The following is a 21,377-nucleotide window of genomic DNA, read 5'->3' on the forward strand; positions in this document are numbered from 1 at the left end:
AGTCCAACTTTCTTCATGTCACCCTGTTTGTCATGGATTGGCTTTAATGTCAAGTCAGGTCTACATACATGAATACATGCGTGTTTACATACAGTACATGCACCGTGCGTACAGTGGAACGCCAGGAATGTTTGTGGCCGTGTAAGTTTCTGCGCGGGTGAACGGGTTTTTTCGGACTCTGTGCCAGGGCTGCGTGGGTGTTAAGGGGAGCTTTCATGACAAGTGGGCTGTCTCTGGTCTGAGAAAGGAGGTGGACTTCAGTATATATTGACCTCGAATTGGGGGAAAGAAACAGAGCAAGCCATCGAAGGAAAGAAGGGCGCACAATCAAGAAAGAGACTTTTCTACAGAGTGAAACTAACTACAAGGCATCATGAAGACTCTGACTCTCCTCTCCATCTGTGCCCTTCTGTCAGTGTGCTGGTCCATGGGAGGTAAGGACAAACTCGTCCCATCACTGCTGTGATTCCTGAGATTGACCTCTGTGTTATTTGGAATAGTGTAGGTGCCTACAATGTGCTTATAAAAGTGTTATTTTCTGTAATTCCCCAGCTGTTGAGCCAGAGGTTGTCGTGGACCCTGCTGATGCTGCACCAGCTGACAGTGCTGACCCTGCTGACCCTGCTGAAACTGCTCAAACTGCTGAACCCGCCGCCCCCGATTCATCCTCCTCATCTTCCTCCTCCTCAGAGTCTGATTCGTCCTCTCCCTCCGACTCTTCCGCATCTGACTCCAACTCCAGCTCCAACTTGTCTTCCTCCTCCTCCTCATCTTCCTCTTCCTCTTCTTCTTCTGAATCGTCTTCCTCTGAGTCCTCCTCCTCTGAGTCGAACTCCGCCTCCGATTCTTCCTCTTCTTCTTCATCCTCCTCATCTTCATCCGAGTCAGCCAGTGACGAGGGTGAGCAACATTTTTGTCTCCAGAAAGAATCATTGCATGGTTTCAGAATTATTTAAAGTTTGTTAAAACAAGAAATCTGTTTGAAAAAAAGACAAAAAAGTTTGATTTTGTGACGTTCGTCCCCGCAGTGTCCCAGGTGGTCATGACGAGAGACCTGGCTGCTGTTCTCCTGAGGAGAAGAAGATCTGCCACAAAAGGATACCTCAGCCCCCTGCAGCTGGAGAGGTACAGTTATTTACTCTATTCCTTGCTGCAAAGTTCCTACCTAAGGTCAAATTATCATTTTACATATTAGTCGGGTGTAAAAAGACAACCCAGAAGTCGAAGAGATCTTGCAGCCCTTCTGACCTGGTTTCCCTCCTCTGCCCTTCAGCCTGAGCGAGGTGTGTGAGCTGAACATTGGCTGTGACGAGATGGCCGAGACTGCAGGCATCGTCGCCGCATACGTCGCCTACTACGGACCCGTCCCCTTCTAAGATGAAGACACCACAACTCTCCTCTCTGTCATTTTGAAACAGAACAGTGCAGGAACTCCCCTGATACCAGATGAGGAGCAGACAACCCCCCACCCCCCCCTCCCAAAAAAACTAAATGGAGATTTGTTTTTAAAGGCACAAACCGTTGCACAAGTGACCGGCTTTAATGGTCCTGTATGAAAAGGCCTCTTCCAGGCTTTCAGAGAGAGGCACATGGAAGCGAAAGTGAAGTATGTCGTAGCCCACAGAAGAGTAAATTGTTCTCTACGTCTGTAGTATAATGCAATGAATGTTGCTACAAGTGAAGATATAATGTATGTTAATGTATTGGTGTTTGTTTATGTTGTGCTTTAGTGCTTTAACTAGAAGTAGTAGTTCTAGTGGATGCAGTAATGAGGTACTGTAGTTGTAGTGGTATTGATCATGGTAGTGGTAGTGTACAGTGTGTGTATATGCACATCAGTTATCTGTAATGACTGTAACCACAAATTGCCTCTGGGTTTGAAGATAATAAATTATTTTGTTTTTTTGTCGAATCGTTTGTCTTGTCTTAAATGAATACAATGTTTTGATGGGAGCTGATGGAAGGAATGACATTATACAAGAACTGCAGAACTTTGGTGATAATTACCTTCAGGCTCCTCTCTACGAATGACCCCTTCCACATACAAGTAGTCATGTAATCCATTGCTCATATGAAGTGGTGATTATAGCTGCTGTGACTAAGATATATTCTGCAGAGGATTAGTGTTACATTCTCTTTCATACATAAACATGCACGATACAAGAGGCTTCATCTTCTGCCAACGTGATGCCGCTCCATTCAGTATTCATGCTCTTCTCATATTTGCCACTAGATGACAGAGTTGGTCAGTCAAACAAGGTCAGGAATTAATCTTGTGTTCAATTGGAATACATGAAAACACGCTGACAGAATATTATATTATATCAATCCAATCGCACTGCATTTACCCACAATTTTACAGATATCCCCTTTGAAACTCGTGAAAGAATTATGGATCAGAAATCTTGTCGGTGCATCCACGACTGGAAAGAAATAATCAGAAAATTGCATGAAGTTAAATGGGAACATACAATTACATGATTGTTTGTTAATAGAAGTGATTCCGATAAGAAGTAACTCCAAACAAACCAAACGAAAGCCTCAATCTTTCAGTACAAACGAGATGTTGGAGATTTAAAAATATTACGCTTCGAAGACGCCGAAGCATGAAAACAACTACGGGAACAGATAAGATTAAACCTCAACAAAAAGAGCCTAAACCACTCATGGGGCACCATCCAGCGGCTCGCCCAGGACAGAAGAGGAGTGGAAGACTTTTGTTGCTGCCCTACATGCCAAGAGGCATAAAGGGAAACGATGATAAGATGAACAGTGTGTACGCCTCATCATTACATGTGCCCTCTGCTCAATCACAGCACATCACGTGGATGAAACGCCATGACGCCGAGGGTGGGTCCACTGTTTTATCATTGAGAGCGAGAGAGAGAGAGAGATACTCTGTCGTAAGCAAAAATCCTAGATAGCTTAGTCCAGTGGTTCCCAACATCAGGGTCGGGCCCCCTTCAATGGGTCGCAAGATACATCTGAGGGTCCAGAGATGATTAATGGGAGAAGACGAAAAAAAACAAGAAGAAAAAATGTTCTGCCTTAAATATTGTACACTTTTACCTCTTTGGTCCATGAACAGTTGAAGTTGAGAGAAGAAATGTCTTGATGGACTGAAAACTTAAAGACATCTGAAACAAGGTGCCCCAACAAGATCCTGCTTATTTTAGTCTCAAACTAAAGAGGCCGGAAACCACGATTTGAATTTATATTGTTGGGCGTGACCTCAGAATGTACAGTACTTGAGTAAATGTACATATTCACTCAGTCAGTCGACCATGTGGGAAGTGTCTCGTGGTTGTCCGTGCGCTTTGGCACAGTTGTGCGGCCTCGATATTGACATATTTATAATCCATCTCATGTCGTTTGCATAAGGTTTACTGACATGACACTATAGCAGTCAGCTCGTGCCCAGATACGAAAATTCACAACTCTGTTAATACTGTTAATAATGTTTATGACACTTTGAGATAAGGAGCATGTGTGTCACTCTGAACTCACTCTCAACTTTTTTTTATCAAAATTCTTCATTCCCAACATGCTCTACTCAGATAAATCTTCAGAAAATACTGATAGGAGAGCAATACATTGCCTCTTATCATATCCATGGTACAGGGTTAAATATAAGGTTGGCTAATGAGGGAACATTTAAATGATGACTCGAGTGGTTTCTGAGAAAAAGGTTGTCGTCAATCTTTCAGTCAGGTATCATTTTGAATCTTTTATTTCTAAATCATCATTATGGAGACAAAATATACAACTCAACATGAACATTAAAAGTTAACAACATTCACTTCGATGCACATTCATCGAATTTCAAACGACATATTCCTTGAACACAATTATCCGTCTCAATTACGAATTATATTTTACACCTGAACAAGCCTGTGGTTTAGTGCAGATGTGATCCTGACTGACTGTCTCTGCTGCAGTCATTCCTGAGGACCGGGTCGCAATCCACAGGTGGGTTGCAGGAGATTTCTTTTAGTGATTTATTCTTTTATGCTCTCAAAGTGGCACTTTATTTAGACTATTCCAGCTAAAGTTAGAAAGTCAAACACTGTCGATAAGTCTGGTAATATTCTATTTATTTTTCATATTGTCCACAAACCCCCCGATTATTCCTCCATGACACGGACCTCTTCTGTTGTCCAACACTGCTAAGAGTCTACATTACAACCATGCTTGCAGCTTTGTGAGGCACAGTGGTGCTTTGAGATAAATGCATTAGCGTGCTAACATGCTCGACGTCACAATGCTGATGTTTAACGGGCATCATGTTCATGTTCTCTTAGTTTTGAATGTCAACATGGTTACATTTGCTAATTAGTAATGTCTGGGCAATATCACAGAGAAAAAAAAATCAATATCATGATTGATTTTAACATTTACCTCGGTTACAATAAATAAACAATATCTAACTAGGAAGCAAGGAATCTTTGTGTGTTATTCGTGTATCTCGAGGAATGTTCATCTGATCCACGTCACACTTGGCTGGTTATTATTGGCTGAGGGCAAAAGAACGTGTTGAAGTTGGTGCACTTTGGATACAAGTAGCTCAGTTGTCTGTGGCGAGCCTTTTGCAGGTCAACGTAACAACCAAACTCAAACCCCAATGCACTATTTACTTCTGTTTGAGTAATATTTGCTGTAAATTAATTATTAGGACTTTAATAAATAAATATTTATACATATTTATGAGCCATTTTTAACATTTACGTCTTCAGCAGAAGCCAACTGGCTTAATGCTTGAGGTGTGGAAAGTCAGAGCGTATTGGAGCGATGGACTAAGGCCTTTAACCCCGAACCCTCAGGGACGTCCTGACGTCACCTGGTAAATGATTGAGTGTGAGAGCATGTGACAGCCCTTTGCTGCAACATATCACGTTACCACGACAACGTCAAAATTATTATGTACAATTGTGGGTATTTATTTGATATTTTTTACTCCCTAATTTGAACGTCTTCTCGGCTCTTTCCTCACAAGATAGGAGGTCATTTCAAATCATCGATTTACTTGTTTTTGTCAAAATATTTTATGAATAAATAAATAAATATCCTCTGATTTCACGTGGGGTTTTTCTTTCATCTTTAATCCTTAATGTTTCTGTGTACATTTTATATGACAGGCTGAACACACATCTCAGCGTCTCAAAGTCCGTGAGATTGGGTCTAACATATTGTGGGATTTGTGGACAATAATAAAAAATGTATTTTGCAAGCCCTTTCCTTTAAAGGTGACTTCCGTGAACACCATGCAGGTGACCAAGACCAACACCTTCCTGCATGTTATTTTTCTTTTCCTTATACGTTGAGAGTTGGAGTTCAAATCTTAAAGTCGGGTCATTTTTTGAATCTCATTTTCCATCTCTTTCTCTGCACTCATTGCAGGGTTATCATACACCTCTGTGTGTGATTTATTGTTTTTTTCCACAGATTCTTTCTCTCCTGGTTCTTGGTCGTCAGCAGCAACCTGGCAGCATTTGCAGCAGCAACAGCATTTGGCGGTAAATACCCCGACCACTTTGTCCCAGGGAGCCATGGAGTGGGCCCAGAGAGGGAGGAAGTCCCAGGATCTCAGTGCTGCAGGCAGACACCCGGGTTTCCGTTTCTGCAGCATGTTGATCACCAGGATGATGATCAACATGATCACCAGAGGTGCACCCACGCCCACCAGCACCTGCCAGCCAGCCAGCGACAGGCTGAAGACAACGAGCGGTAAAACGAAGAAGAAGGAGATGATGTAGACAGCAGCAAACCAGCGGTAGGAGGCCGTGATGTTGCCCAGGCTTTTCGCCAGCCGGATCGGGAGGCGGGTGAAGGGGATTGGATACCACAGAAGGATGCCAGAGATGTTGAACAGGAAGTGCACGAGGGCAATCTGGAAACAACAACAACAAACTTTATTGATATGCTTCAGTCATTATTTTTCTCCTTATAAAATAAAAATACAGGGTAAAGCTAACCTGTCTCACGACGGTCTAACTCTATTACTATGATACTACTGATATACTGTATTTAATGAAATAAATGTTCACAGTTTACTTCACAGGTCTGTGACATTCCATGGAAAGAACTAAACATGTACAAAACTGTAAATCTTGTCCAAGAGTCCAACAATTTCCAATAAAAAATGTATATTTACTTCAGTATAAATTGAGTCATTCAATTAAAATCATCAGGAAATAAGTTTAGTACTGATCATTTTACGCGTGTGCACGCTCTTCTGTGAATTACTGACCTGTAGCGCATTAGCCAGTGTGTCTCCAGGACTAGCCATAGCTGCCAGGATGGCTGTGGTGGTTGTGCCAATATTTGAACCCAGAGACAACGGGTAGGCTCTTTCTATGCTGATGACACCAATACCTATTGTTGTTTTTTGAAAGGGAAAACAAGTTCAGACAGTGTCTGAACAATGTTGTACTGCCTAAAATATCACCAGAGAGAATAAGAAGATAGAGAAACATTAAGAAAGCAGAATCTAAATCGTCTATTTATGGGAATTCCAAGTGCAAAATGGTACATAGCTTTTTTTTAACAACTAAAAAAATGAAATGAATGGATGGATGAATGAATGATTGACCTCACCAACAAGTGGAGTAATGGCAGAAGTGAAAACCGAACTGCTTTGTACAATGAAAGTCATTCCAGCTCCGACTAAAATGGCAATGTAGCCTGTGACCCAACCAAATGGAAAAGGGAAATCTGCACACACAAACAGACACGGCAACATTCATGCATTTACGAGCCAACGCAGTCACCTTGAATTCATTGCACGGGAGTTTGCTACTCACCAGTGTTGAGGACCTTCTTGATGACCGAGGCCACCTGTCCCTTCAGCATGGAGTTGAGCAGCTTGACGATCAGGATCAGGCAGGAGCAGAGCACCAGCAGAGAAAGAGCCAGCAGGATCAGACCCACGGCCAGGTCGGACAGACTGGCATCCACAAAGAGATGCTTACCTGTGGACACACAGAAACACACACGGAAGTTCTGCAGAAATGACTCAATGCGGACACAAGCAGGCGATGGCTTTTATCGTTCTTATTTCTAAGCTGAACAAATATGGGGGTTTTTTTCTGGCCAAATGGGGGCAGAAGAACTCCACAACAACCTGAAAAACACACATATTGAGCTGAAAGAGACTAAACAATGGCCATGAATGCAAGGATGATGTATGTAACAGTATAAGCTGTTTAGTTGAGGCCGTGTTTACCATGGTGAGAATACCATACATTTACTTAATGTACAGATTAGGATATTTGTATTGACAAAAATAAAAAGAGTATAAATACTGTGAAAACTGGCTTTACATTTCTGGACATTGAACGTTTCAGAAATGTTCTTCAGCGTGAAGGTGTAGTTGCCATCGACCCAGCAGAGAGACGGAGACGTGCAGTTCTCGGGACCAGGAACTGTGACGTTCATTAAGGTCTGAAACGCAGCCGCAGTTTGACAATAAAGATTCTAATCTTCTCCATGTTTTGAGACATTTGGTATGTCGCTGACAGGCTTTGGTCTTACTGCGTTGGTGAAGGTTTGGCACCATTTCTTGATGAGGCTCTTGTTCCTGGCTTCTGGGTCTCCGGTGGCAATCCCACTAATGACAGACTTATCCAACTAAGTTGGAGGGACAAAAGATGCGGAAATGTAAAACCATGACATAGATAGTAGGGGTGTAACAATACGTGTATTCGTATTGAACCGTTCGGTACGAGGCTCACGGTTTGGTAAGCATGACGAACCGAATACGTTTGAATAAAAAAAAGAAGAAAAAAAAGATTTCTTTTTTTTTTAAAACCTTAAACCTTTAACCAGGTAGTCCCATTGAGATTAAAAATCTCTTTTGCACCAAGATGTAAGTAACAATACAAGATGTAAGCAAGATGTAAGTAACAATACAAGATGTAAGCAAGATGTAAGTAACAATACTGCATAACATTAAGGAGCAGTTTTTGTTTTTTATGCTTATGTGTTGCTGAGAAGACACCCCAGAAGATGGGTCACTCAGGTATAGTTCCATCATTGTTCAAAGTCAAAGAATAACTTTATGATGTTAGTTGTAATGAATAAATATATTTTAAAATCAAGTACATTTCTCTGGCATTTATAGTTTTCTACTGTACTGAACCGTGGCTCCACTGTATCGTACCGAACCCAACCGTGAATTTTGTGAACCGTTACACCCCTAATAGATAGTAATGTCAGTAATAGTGGTATTTTATTTCTCTAATACACTGGTCATTTCTTTAAAAGAGTAAAAACAACACACAGAAAGCTACTTGGAGAAGCTACTGTGGAAGTTCAGCTGTGGCCCCCATACACAACAATAAAAATTGCACAGTGGCTTCTGTATCAGCCAGACTGCAGTTGAAGTTGAGGTCAGGGACGAACCAAAGAGTGTGACAGTTACACAATCAATTAAGCACACCGTTAACGTGGCTAAAAGACATACCAATCTACCCAGAGGGGCTCACTTCATACACCTACTGGGGATGAATCCATTGAGCTTAAAGATCTGTTTTTTGCACTTGCTGGATATTCGTTTAATTTTGTCTCCAGTGCAAAGTTTTCTTCTATGTATGGCTCAGATGGGTATCACAGTGTTGTTTTTACAGATGGGTCAAATGTGCATTAAAGACAGTGTTGCATGAAGCAGTTTTTCTGCATAATGTCAATTTTCTGGGCTGTTCTGAGTTTTTGCAAAAAACTTGAATATAATATCTTGCATCTTTGATCTGCAAGTGAAAGGTTAGAGGTTTGATCTGGGCATAAGATGGGATGTATCCAGATGTTGACCACTGAGGCTCCTTACAACTTCAATACAGCTTTATGAAATTCAGTCTGGAAAGCTGAATTTCAACATTATAATAGCAGTTTGCACAGGGAATCATCGGAAATGACATTTTACCTGTATAATTGACTCAGTGAGGATATCAGTGATCACATTTAACAGGTCTGGGGGCTCTCCACTCTCAATTTTGAAGGAGTCGATGATGAGCTTGGTGACCACGTACAAATAACCAGTGGCGACTTCCAGAGGCAGCAGCACCAGCACAGAGAGCCAGTTGAAGAAGTCGTGCACTGTGGCCCCTGCAAAAGCCCTGTGTACATTGTGAAAAGAGGTAAATAAATGTAAAGTGGAATGACCTTTGATCTTTCTAATGGGAGCTACGTACATATTGTTGCTGTCCAGCAATAAGTCATCTTGTAAGAGGATGCGTAAAACGATTTATATAGCAATCGTGATCTCCACATTTGGTGATTTTGTTATTTTAATGCTCTGGCTATGCTCTCCATGGAGAAGGAACTTGTCAGAGACATGCCTGACTTCAATAAGAAGGTCATTGAGAGGTTTGCCACTCAGAAGAGCAAAGTTCCTTTACAAATAAAACATGCAGGTTTCCTCACCACACTGATTGGGTGTTTCTCCAACAAACAAGGTTCATAGGGGCATCTTAAAATATACTTGTTCTATTAGACTATATATAATATTTATATTTTATTATAATATATTCATGATATTTATATTGTATATTTATGATTATATGGTATTTATATATCATATTACACTGAATATTATTATTATATGATATATATATATATATATATATATATATATATATATATATATATATATATATATATATATATATATATTTATTTATTTATATTAATATACTGAATTGTATGACTAAGATGTCCTTATTATGTCAGTGTTGGAATAAATGATAACAATGTAACTGCAAAGTACAAATGCGTTTTTTTTGTTGCATTGAATTCTACTATTTGCTGAAATTGATTGGATGGCCCGACCCAAAAACAAATCCACCAGCCGCCACTGTTTTAAACACTTAATGTGTTTAAGCTGGTAACTAGACTGTACTTTTTTACGAGATTTCTTGGCTGAAAATGGCTGAACGAGACATCTGCTGTTTTAAATCAACCCACTCGACCGTTTGGGAAAAATGAACATCATGAAATGAAAGAATGGTAACGCCTTCTAAACTGAAGCCCCTCCTCGCCTCTCCTCAGAGCATCTATCATTTTTACTTTTTCAGTAAACTGTGTGCATTACAATCACAGAAAACGCCTGTTCTCTCTGTCATGTGTGCTGGAAATGAAGCTTTCCGCACATCACACAATCTCTTAAAGTTTTCACTTTTCTCACTGCATGGGCTGTTCTGATGCGTCTGTTGCTGGAGGTGACTGATACAGCAATGAAAATAATTTACCAGGCTTGAAGTTCACAGCAGAACTCCATGTTTTTTGGGGGGATATCTGAACTGCAGAGAAAGGGGAGTCAAAGGAAGCGATCCATCAAATACAAAATAATTACCTGCGAAAGATGGCGCGGTCACCCGCCTGCGTCATGGCGACGAGTGTGTTGGTGACAGAGGTGCCAATGTTGGTGCCCATGATGATAGGAATAGCCAGCGGGACCGTTAGCACTGTCAAAGCAACACGGGCCTCCTTCATCATCAGTCCTACTCCACACCTCCAACATCATCATCATTCATGCATTCTGTGCATGGATGTGCGTGTGTGTGTGTGTGTGGCTCGTACTCACAGTCAGAGGAGACCATGCTGACAACTATGGAGGAGGAAGTGGACGAGCTCTGAACCAGCAGGGTGACCAGAACACCAATAACCAGACCGGCCAGGGGGTTGGACAGAACCGTGTTGTCCTTAAGGATGTCGCCTGCTGCTTTACCTGCGCAGACCATGTTAATATTTTTTAAATGTGCTTTTGCATGTGCTCGTATGACTCACTGGGCTATTTGACTGGAACAAAGCCATCATATCAGAAACTACTTTTCCAACTATGACAAGTGAAAATGTCTTCTGTGGTCCAGTTTATGGGTCATCATCACACCCACGTGTGGCTTCGGACAAGCGTTACTGTGTTTTACCTCCAACGAGCTGGAAAGCTGAGCTGAGGAGGTCGAGAGAGCAGATGAATATGTAGAGGAAACCCAGCAGCAGGATAAACTTCCCCACAGACACCAACACTCTCAACACCTTCCCTCTGGTGTCCAGAGCTGGGACAGAGACAAAAAAACACGATTATTTTTAAACCAAATTCTCATTTTTGGGCCTTTTTTTTATACGACAGACATTTATATATATAGCAGGAAAAACACAGGTGTGATTATTGCCATAAACATTGGCTCTGTTACAGTTAAGTGTCTCAATAGGCTATGTCAGTTAGCCAGCATGCAACGTAGTAGGACCATGGAACTGTTAAAGCTAAATGGAGAGCAGCCCTCATTAATATTAGCAATCACACCTGTGGTTTTTGCACTATTGCACAGCCCACATAGTTTCATTGGAAACAATCAGTGCCTACAGTGTTTTGGCACAGGCTCAGCTGTCTGTCTGGCTACTGTATTTATCACATCCATTACTTTGTATTACCTCTATGCTTTCTAAATAATCAGATAATAACTCTGATGTGATGTATTGTCAGTCTATTGATGCATTGATGCCTTGGGAGTTCAGCCAACTGGAGGGCTTAGAAAAAGTATTAACCGCTGTTGGAAGTTTTGAATCAAATTAGATAAGATGTGACTTTTTTGACGATGCTGAACATGCACATGTAGTGCTACTTATCAGTCTTGATTGTTCTGGTGTGAGTTGCAGAGTGTTGGAAATATCGCCTGTAGAGATGTCTGCCTTCTCTCCAATATAATGGCACTATATGGCACCCGGCAAGAAAAGTACATTTGAAAAACTCAACGGCGATGTCTCTTTCCAGAAATCATAACCAGATTACTCAAAGATCATCCACAGACCGTGTTGTGAGCAGTTTGATGGCGGAAGTATTTTCTTTAATGCATAGTAGTTCGATTGGAGAGAAGGCAGAAGGCCGATATCGACAAAGAATAGGCAAAAAAGCCTTTGATTCTATCTCGATTTGATGTTGTTGGATGCTAAAACATAAAAACTTCGAGGGGGGGTGAATACTTTTTATCGTACTGTAAGAGAGAGTTACATATACTGTGACTTTATAAACATGTGATGTATAGCTGTGCGCTTAATTATTTGTACTTAATAGCTCTCGAGGTGTTGTAACAAAGATATGTGGGACCCTTTATCACTTCTGCTCTAGGCTCTGCGTGGAACCCAATAGTGGGCATGTAAATGTATTACTTACTGACCATGTATATCTAATCAGGACACACATGTTCCTTTAAAAGTACAAGGATAAGACAACACGTGTTAATAATAATGTGGCATTACCAGTGGTATATAGTAACGAAGTAGAAATACTTCGTTACTGTACTTAAGTCGTTTTTTTTGGATATCTGTACTTTACTTTACTATTCATATTTCTGTTGACTTTTACTTTTACTTCACTACATTTTGCAAAGAAAACTGATACTTTTACTCCGATACATTTCCCCTGAAACCTTCGTTACTCACTACAAAATCAAATCTATCTTTAGAAACAAAATGAATCATGAGAGCAGCGTCGGGGACTGTGGTGGAACACAGACTGCAAGCAAGCAGGTTTGGTGAATCAGTGGTCCGAGCAGCAAGTTAAATCATTGGTTAATCACGTTTATGCGCAATTGCAAACAAGTGCTCTCAAAGCCGCGGTGTTTTGATTCCCAGTGATGCCAGGATGCTACATGCTATAAGCTAGCGAGCGACTACATGAGTAGAATTCCACACAGGACGGGTGGGATGAGGAGAGGTGGATGGGTCAAACACACACTGGTGTTTCCTCCAGGAGGCCGCAGTTTGTGCCGTGTGTGAAACGAGAAGCCAATGTTGATTTATTTGTGACGTGACTTCCGTACTTAAGCAACGCCACTTCCGTAGATATTTTAACGCAAACCACGATCTTTTCCTAAACCTAACTAAGTAGTTTCATCGCCTCAACCTTAGTTGTTTCCTGTGAAGATGTAAGTTTATTTTGAAAAGACAGTATGCGTGTAACAAGCCAAAACAGACTCATGTTGCTGGACTTTTGCAGGAAAAACACACAAAAAATGAGGAGTAACTTTTCATAAGATATCAATAAAACAGGGATGAATTTATATCATTGTATAAAGAACGACATGAGAAGATCAATCTCATGTCTGTAAGTTAAATCAGCTATAATCACTCTTTTAAAGTGATTAGTGACTCGTCTAAAACATTTAAAAAAGGAATAAATTCAATAGAATGATTCTATACACTGCAGCTTCTTTACATTCTAATCGAATGTAAAGAAGTTACATTCTAATACAATGTAACTTCTTTACATTCTAATACAATGTAACTTCTTTACATTCTAATACAATGTAACTTCTTTACATTCTAATACAATGTAACTTCTTTACATTCTAGAATTGTCTTCTGAAGGTGAACAGGACATTTTTCAGTTTCAAGTAATGACTGGGTTGTTACTTTCGGTGCTGCTTTAGTATTGATCATGTTTTGATATTTGAGTCATGTTGTGGATGATCAGATGGAGTTATGATGGTAGCAGTCGCCCAATTGCAGATTCAGCTTGAGCAAAACCTTTGCTGATTGTGTTCAAATCAGGCCCATAGGAGTTTACAAGGCAGGTGTCCTTTCTCTAAACACTGACCTGATGCATCAAGTGGATATGTTTTGCTGAACATAATATTATGCATTTGCCCTCTACATCCTCTAGTCTAATGAGCATACTTATAAACGCACTGTTACAACTCCTTCATAGTGTCATATTGCTTTTCGGAGAATTATGATGATAAGTTCATAGTAGATGCAAAAGTAGACTTATGTACAATATATTATGTTGAACATTGTTGCTCCTGAATGGATCACAGTCGACCCAATTATTGTCAACACAGCTCCATGTCCTTGGTCATGGTGGCCACAGCACTTAAAAGAATAAACTTCATCATTCTCAAAATTCTGACCCTTTACTTTTTTATTAACAGCATTTACTTGTACTTTTACTTTCAATACTTAAGTACATTTAATATCAGAAAATTACTTTTGATACTTAAGTACAATAAATATCAGATACTTTAAGACTTTTACTCAAGTAGTATTCTAATAGGTGACTTTTACTGGAGTCATTTTCCAGTGAGGTATCTTTACTTTTACTCAAGTATGGCTTTTGGGTACTTTATACACCACTGGACATTACAAGTCCTCACCTGTCCATGGGACACTAGTATCATTCAGCTCTGGCAGGTCCCACGGGTCTGCGTCCTCCGGCTCCTCCTCAATCAAAGCCACGGTGGAATGTGCAGGGCTCGCTTTGACCTCTGGGACAAACAAGAAGCCTGAATAAACTATGTGCACTACATGTAACTGCTGCATTTTAATACAATATGAAAAATACCTTTCCTCTTGCTTCCACGTCTCTCATTGTGGTCCTCGTTGCCATTGTTTTGAGCAACCGTTGGCTAGGGGGGAAAAAAGAAAACATTATAACAGGGTTTAATTCCAAAATGATATTTATTGTTGAAGATGCTTCTTACATTTTATTTGTCACTGTCTAAGAGGCACAGATGGTTCTCAGGAACTATACGCAAGTAAAAGCCTCTTGGCATGATGTGTCAGTGCTGATAGGAACACGTTGTAATGAGATTGCAGTCAAATCAAATATGTCAACCTGAACGTTTGCCACATACATCATACTGGTGGTTGGCATCATATTATGTCATTACATTTAAAATTACAGTTTGACTACTGGGGCATCTGGTTCAAAAATACCACACACACACACACACACTCAGACACACACTAATACACACTGCCCCCTCACATGCCAGGGTATTGATCTTATCGTCACATGGTCTAGCTGCAGTAAAATTCCATTCGCAGCAGCATGACACAAAAAGAAAGCTGCCAGCTAAATTGATATTTTAAATAAGTGTTACTTTTGGACTGAGATGTTAAATCAGTTTATTTGAACGTATTCATTACGATTGATACAATTCTCTGACATATAAATGTAAGAGTTTTTAATTGAATAATATGACTTACATCATAAACCCTAAGATACCTTTTGTTCGTTAACATAATAGTATTAAAATATGTTACTATCATAACAGTAACAACACAGCTAATAGCATCATGTACACATATTACCATTATGTTAGTGCAGTGTGGTAAAAAAAAATGTAATTGGTATATTTGTACGTGCATTATTCCAGTATTAATCATAATTGTAAGGATAGCAGTAATACAATTTAGTGTTTATGCCCTTCGGGCATATAATAATTATTAGAATATAATAATACAAAATTCATGTCACATCCAGTTTCCAGGTGACAGCAGCAATAAAGCAAACAGAGAGTAGAATAGAATGCTTGTCCTCACCTGTGGCAGGCGGAGAGAGTCCATGCTCCCTGTGTGTACTGAGCTCACCTGGGCTTCAGGGTTAGAAATGATTTTCCTCCACACAGGTGGAATGAAAGGTTGAGGTGAGGGAGTGGGGGCGGGGACAGGGGTCCGCTTAGGGCAGAGGACAGTGTGATGTGTACCTTTCCGTACACATTCCGGACACTTCCGTCTCATAGATAAGCACGCCTTACAAACCTCGACTATTCTTACTGTTGTAATCTCTCTTGTGAGATGTGTTGGAATCCAACTCACATGGTAGCTGATAAGTTTTGACGTGGTGGTGTCTATCAAATGCACCGACACCTGCACCTGCACCTGCTGTTACTAACCTGTATAACTTACCGAAACACCTCGGCGGTTTTACGCCTAAGATTCTCATATGGTTCTGTTGTCTGCTCGTTTGTTTTGTAAATGTGTCCATTTTAAAACAAATAAATCCTGCATTGCCTTTAAAAAAAGAAATAATCTACCGCCCTCAGATTGATGATAGCTCCGGCCGGTGGACCATTGGGAGAGGAGTGGCAGAGATGACGGCTCCCCTGGTCACGGTTTATCCCACTAACAGATAACAGATAGCAGATAGACCACATGGGTGTTGGGTCGGGGGGGCACCGTGCCCTACAGAGTTTGCGTATGTGGCTATGGTCTATTTTTAGCACACAATGCGATTTTTTTTTTTTGGAGGAATCTATTGATTCTGTTAATACAGCTACCCACTGTTCAATACTTCAACATATCAATGATCCATGTTTAGGTCTATACAACTGTTAATGGTGGCTGGGAGAACTCAGAGGACGGAAAGTCAGCTATAGGCCTCAATGATCCATTGAATTTCCATGGAAGTTGTGACTCGACAACATTAGGTGAGGACGTCATCTTTGACAGCTTCTATCCGTCTTTCTCTGTGGTACACAAGTGTCCTTTCTTGAACATTATTAATCAAGGGGGCATGTCCGAATGAAACACCTCCATGCTTGATTTATGCCTTACTATATAGTTGCCAGTATATTAGGTACATAGCCACAACAAATTCAGTGTGATGCAGCCTTGCATTAAAGGCGTATTGAGTGGCCCATGTGGGTAGCTCAAGTGACCCCACAATGACCCAGTTGATCGTCACAGGTGCCCCTCGGTGGCCCAATGCAGCCGAGGAACCATTTAATCGGTGATGGACAAAACTGCTCCCCAAGTGCTGCTGTGACCGGCCAACATGCCCTGCCACTCTGGTGTGTCCATAACACCCTCTTCCGTCACACACACCAGAAACAGATAACACACAAAGGAATTTTGGCCTGGCCCTTCCTGATATCTCATGTTGCCACAGTAAAACCGAATGGATGATAACTGGGAGAACAAAGGAAAAAATGAATCTCTATTTTTAGATTTATCAATAAATGTTTGCCAATTGATTGTGATTTAGCCACTCTTCTCCTCCCCTGTCTCTTCCTTTCAATATTGTCCTCCATCGCTCGACGATATGAACTCTAGCTTCATCAAGTTTTCAGTACCAGCATCAAACATATTTTTTGTTCATTACGCAACCACATATAAGAGAAAAATCAAAGACTTCTTTGTCATACAGTGTGCAAGTGCAACAGCATCTCCTAGGCACCGGACAATGCCATTACAACATTGTACCATTCTATTCTTACTGGAAACTTCTTGACATTAAGATAAGATACAAATAACCTATATTAATGTATTTCTGCCTCAAAACATGGACACACAACCAATGTAAAGTAAATCTCACATTACAGCAGCACACCGACAAGATATGAGGTAAGAACATTGATATTTAATACAATTATTTACTTACTTATTTATTTATTTAATAAAAGAAAGTGAGTGTGATGGCATCAAATCGCCAATAAATACATTACAATACCATAGATTATATATGTATCGGTGAATTGTGTAAATAATTTTATAAAAGTCAAGTCGTGCCACTCTAGCAACCATGATGTGTGATTTATATATCAGTATAGGTATATAGGTGGAAGAGTGAATATAAAATACAATATAAATAAAGATGTATACAAGTATAATGTGTTGTATATAATATGTGCAGTTTATGTAAAATACGATAACAATTCCATGAAATTCATCATACAACTTGAAAATAACACTGTCATGATTTAGCATATATCATAATATGAAAACACAATAATAATACCGCAGTAATAAGGTATTTTTATTTAATATAATTTACATCACTATAAAATAATACCTTATAAGGAATCATCATGTAGTGATATAAGTTATGTAATGCAATGTAATACATACGTATGTGCTATGCTACAGCGACTTATGCTACTGCGATTTATACACCAAAAAGTCAAATTATTACATTAGTATACAATTATTTTGACAACCACTAGAGGGCGGAGGTCGACATTTTAATACCTTCACCTGAGCTTTCAAAATAGAAGTCCCAGTTTTAATCTGGACTAATGTACTCTTTTGGGATTTCGTACACTTATCGTACCCCTTATCTGTGATTATTTAAACATAATTTGCCCAAAGTATTGTTACAACAACACCTCTGTTAAACCCACGAATGGAATCTTTAACTTCCGGGTTATGGAGCAATGACATTGTACCAAACTGAATAAGTCAGGTCGCCGAGTGGCTTACATATTGTTTCTTCACGTGCTTTGAAAGCTTAAATTAGCACCAACATAGTCAACATGTCCTCCGCCACCACGGGCTTCACAGAGGAGCGGCAGCACATGGGAGCACAGGTAAACACGCCGATAAACACGATTTAAGGATGCTAACGTGTTAGCTGGCTAGCATCAACTTTGGATGAACTGCGGTTAGTTTTGTTGCCTTCCGTTAGAAATCGCATTAGTGGGACTGTCTGCGTGGCTTGCAACAGAGTATAGTGCTAATTAGCTAATTTAATTAAAGTAAACGCTGGTCTGTGTGTGTGTGTGCGTGCGTGCGTGTGCGTGCGTGCGTGTGTGTATCTGCAGTCGCCAGTGGGCGTGGAGTACGTCCCCACGGAAGAAGAGAAGAGGGTGTTCAGAGAGTGCAACCAGGAGAGCTTTTGGTACAGGTGTAAGTGTCTGTCTTTCACACACGGGTCGGAAGATGTATTAATATGTTGTGTTGAAAAGCACAGCTAAAAGATGGGACCGTTGATAATGAGTTTGACACCAGCGTGCTTTCTTCACAGCGGTGCCCTTCTCTTTGGTGGGCGTGGCTATCACTCAAGCCCTGGTTGCCAAAGGTAATAATAGTAATACTATGCATGTTGTAGAGGAAGCAGCCACATGTCATAAACACACCGTGTACTTTAAATAAACCCTGGTCTGTTTATTTGCAGGGACTCTGGCTGCATCTCCAAGGTTTGGATCTCTACCCAAAGTGGCCTGTAAGTTGGGGAATGTCAAAGCCGGGTGGTGACACACACACACGGTTGCACTAAATAAATATAAATATAAACACCACTCACTAGTATACAACGTTACACAACACAACAAACTACAGCCTCTAAAAACAGAAAACAGTATTCGACTGCATTAGTTTTACGTGTGTGTACCTAATAAACTGGCAGCTGTGTGAAGCAGAGTGTTTGTTATCATTAGTGATAAATTGATGACAATAGACATCCTATAAAGGCTGCATTACGGTTAAGTGATGCAAATTTCTCCGAACTTATTTTAACAGTTTAGCTACAGTATCGTATTCACATCACTAACTATTTTTCTCAGTGATATCAATTGCCCCTAGCTGAAATTAAATATGGTATGAAAATGGGTCAATGCTGTTGTATTGACGTATTGATATCTTTGAGTACGTTTGTCTCTCCAGTCGCTGGCTTCTGTGGCTACCTGGCGGGGAAAATGTCGTACATGAAGACGTGCCAGGAGAAGTTCAAGAGGTTGGAGCACTCTCCTCTGGGAGACGCCCTCAGACAGAGGACAGGACTGCCTCCACCACCGTGAGTACCACACATACTTGATTGTGGTCCGATTTGTTTGTTTTCATCCAATGACTATGCCCTAACAGTTATTTCTGCCCCCCCCCCCCCCAGTTCCAAGGGTCCTCAGTCAGAGATGAGTGATCCAGACAACCTGACATTTGACACCATGTTCCAGCAAGCAGACGAGCTCAGCCAGACGCCCCCCAACACCAGAGATAATGAATACGACTACAACACAGAGTCACCTGTGCTAATGGGCAAAGCAGATGACTTCAACGCTACAGGTACCGCAGACAGCGACTGTGTATGGCCTTCAAATACGATGGGATGGTGACCAACTGTTGTGCACATACACATACACAAAAGCCCACCTCGGTGTGAACCTACAATTGACAACAACTTCCGCTAGTTATAAAGCGTTCATATGGCAAACAGTGGAGCAAAGATGGAGCAATTCCCCAATATATTTTTGGGTGTTTTCAGTTGACCAATATCCAATATTTTCAACTCATACTGAACAATGCTGATATTGAGATTTGTATATACATTTATAACTATATATGATTCAAATTTTTTTTTTTACTTACTGAAATCAAACATCTAACAATTATGATGCATGCAAAGACAAAATGAGCCGAAAGTGCTCCTTCTGCGCCTTCTGCTCATTCTAGTGCTTTACCTTTTGACCAAATCTGCCCTATTATGAAATGTGCGTCCCACCGCTAGTAAGTAACTTTTCTGTGAAGTTCCCCAGATAACTGTCTCTGTCCCCACCACCTTCAGTGGACGACGAGGAGCCCAGGAAGAAGGCCACCCTCTATGAGAACCTGAGGCTCAAGAACCGAGAGAACTACGAGGTCACGCTCACTCAGAAGGCCGAGACGCTGCTCAAAACGTCGCCCGAGAAGGAGCCAGGGAGATACAGGCAAGACGGTAAGCTTCACCTGCAGTGATGTGTGAAACACAATGTCGAGGGGTTAACAATCAAGTACAGCCGACGTCTTCAGTGACTACACTCTTCCTGCTTTCTCTCTCTCTGGTGTTACAGTGAAGAAAAACGCCTATGGAGACTCCTGGGAGGACTGAGTGCCTCTTTGAAATGATCATGCAGGTCTGTACACTGGCATCCAGCAGTACAGCAGGCAGCCCAGTGGCCGTTGTTCTCCAGTGGGACTCAAGAGTCATGAAGTTGTATGAGTCTGTGATATATGTGTTTGCAAAAGAGTCAATTAAACCCAATTACATGAGGATTAAAACAGTTTCTCTCTCTGTGCTTTGATTTTGATCAGAATGTATTGTGTATCTTTGTCCATCTTCTAACACAAGATTGTACCAAAAGGAAAAACAAGCCACATTTTGAGCTTCAATGCTTGTAAGATTGCTGCTTGGGTGTTATTTACTTTTATAGTGTATGAACAGAAAACTAATTACATACACAGGGGATTTTTCAACGTGGGAGATGTAAATTTAAGACCTGTTGACAAGGTCTTTGATTTATTTTTCGTGAGAGAAACGGACAGTATTTGTATGTTTTAATTCATGTCTGGGGGGGTCTTTAAATAAATCCAAATACTTTGTTAGTGTGCATTTTTGTGATTCTTATCACTTTTTTTTAGCTATTTTGATTTCTGTTCGTGGGCTGAATTTAATATTTAGTTTCATCACTTCACCGTGACATCAGCAGGATGTCAGTTTTGTGCCCATATGCAGGTATACCTAGTGTATTGTTATGAATCTTTTCTAGTTCGATGCAGTTGGATGAGCTGAAGTCCAGTTTGCATATAATCAACAATGTGTTAGATGGAAAGTAACATTGACTCTGCTACCCTGCACATGCTATAATTTAGTTGTACCAGTATTGGCCTAAAATGCTGGATCGGGTATGAGCAATGGACAAGTCTATACACTGATCCTTTATCAGGTTATGATGTCATTCATCAGGCCAATTACGCTACACAGGAACAACAAAAACATGTCACCCGCCACCCAATCAGTACTACACGTGCAACTCTCAACGGAGATGAGGAAGAAGTGAGACGGCTCATGGTTGGTTACTTCCATCATCAATTTTGGAAGCGAGAGTTAAACGGGCGCAGTGCCGATCGGGCAG

The 21,377-nt window shown here is 40.7% G+C and overlaps 3 protein-coding genes across 3 annotated transcripts; 2 read left to right on the forward strand and 1 right to left on the reverse strand.

Annotated features, from left to right (window-relative positions):
- The first annotated feature begins 300 nt into the window (after positions 1-300).
- bglapl (bone gamma-carboxyglutamate (gla) protein, like) lies at positions 301-1,912 on the forward strand. Its single transcript, XM_079278739.1, has 4 exons — positions 301-434; positions 553-900; positions 1,029-1,125; positions 1,274-1,912. The coding sequence occupies exons 1-4, from the start codon at positions 374-376 to the stop codon at positions 1,374-1,376; spliced, it is 609 nt and encodes a 202-aa protein (XP_079134865.1). The 5' UTR covers positions 301-373; the 3' UTR covers positions 1,377-1,912.
- Positions 1,913-5,338: 3,426 nt separating this feature from the next.
- Positions 5,339-15,339, reverse strand: LOC306784579 (sodium-dependent phosphate transport protein 2B-like; the record flags this gene model as incomplete). Its single annotated transcript, XM_079278611.1, has 13 exons — positions 5,339-5,887; positions 6,248-6,372; positions 6,595-6,711; positions 6,801-6,968; positions 7,320-7,440; positions 7,531-7,626; positions 8,918-9,110; positions 10,346-10,457; positions 10,577-10,720; positions 10,920-11,048; positions 14,145-14,255; positions 14,333-14,396; positions 15,316-15,339. The coding sequence occupies 13 exons, from the start codon at positions 15,337-15,339 to the stop codon at positions 5,339-5,341; spliced, it is 1,953 nt and encodes a 650-aa protein (XP_079134737.1).
- Positions 15,340-17,926: 2,587 nt separating this feature from the next.
- LOC306784668 (OCIA domain-containing protein 1) lies at positions 17,927-20,718 on the forward strand. The gene is made up of 8 exons (XM_079278737.1): positions 17,927-18,080; positions 18,315-18,399; positions 18,518-18,571; positions 18,668-18,715; positions 19,156-19,285; positions 19,379-19,551; positions 20,051-20,200; positions 20,316-20,718. Exons 1-8 carry the CDS (start codon positions 18,027-18,029, stop codon positions 20,351-20,353), a joined length of 732 nt encoding a protein of 243 aa, XP_079134863.1. The 5' UTR covers positions 17,927-18,026; the 3' UTR covers positions 20,354-20,718.
- Positions 20,719-21,377: the final 659 nt, after the last annotated feature.

The sequence above is a fragment of the Melanostigma gelatinosum genome (assembly GCF_949748355.1).
Source record: "Melanostigma gelatinosum genome assembly, chromosome: 11".
In the NCBI taxonomy this organism is placed as follows: Eukaryota; Metazoa; Chordata; class Actinopteri; order Perciformes; family Zoarcidae; genus Melanostigma; species Melanostigma gelatinosum.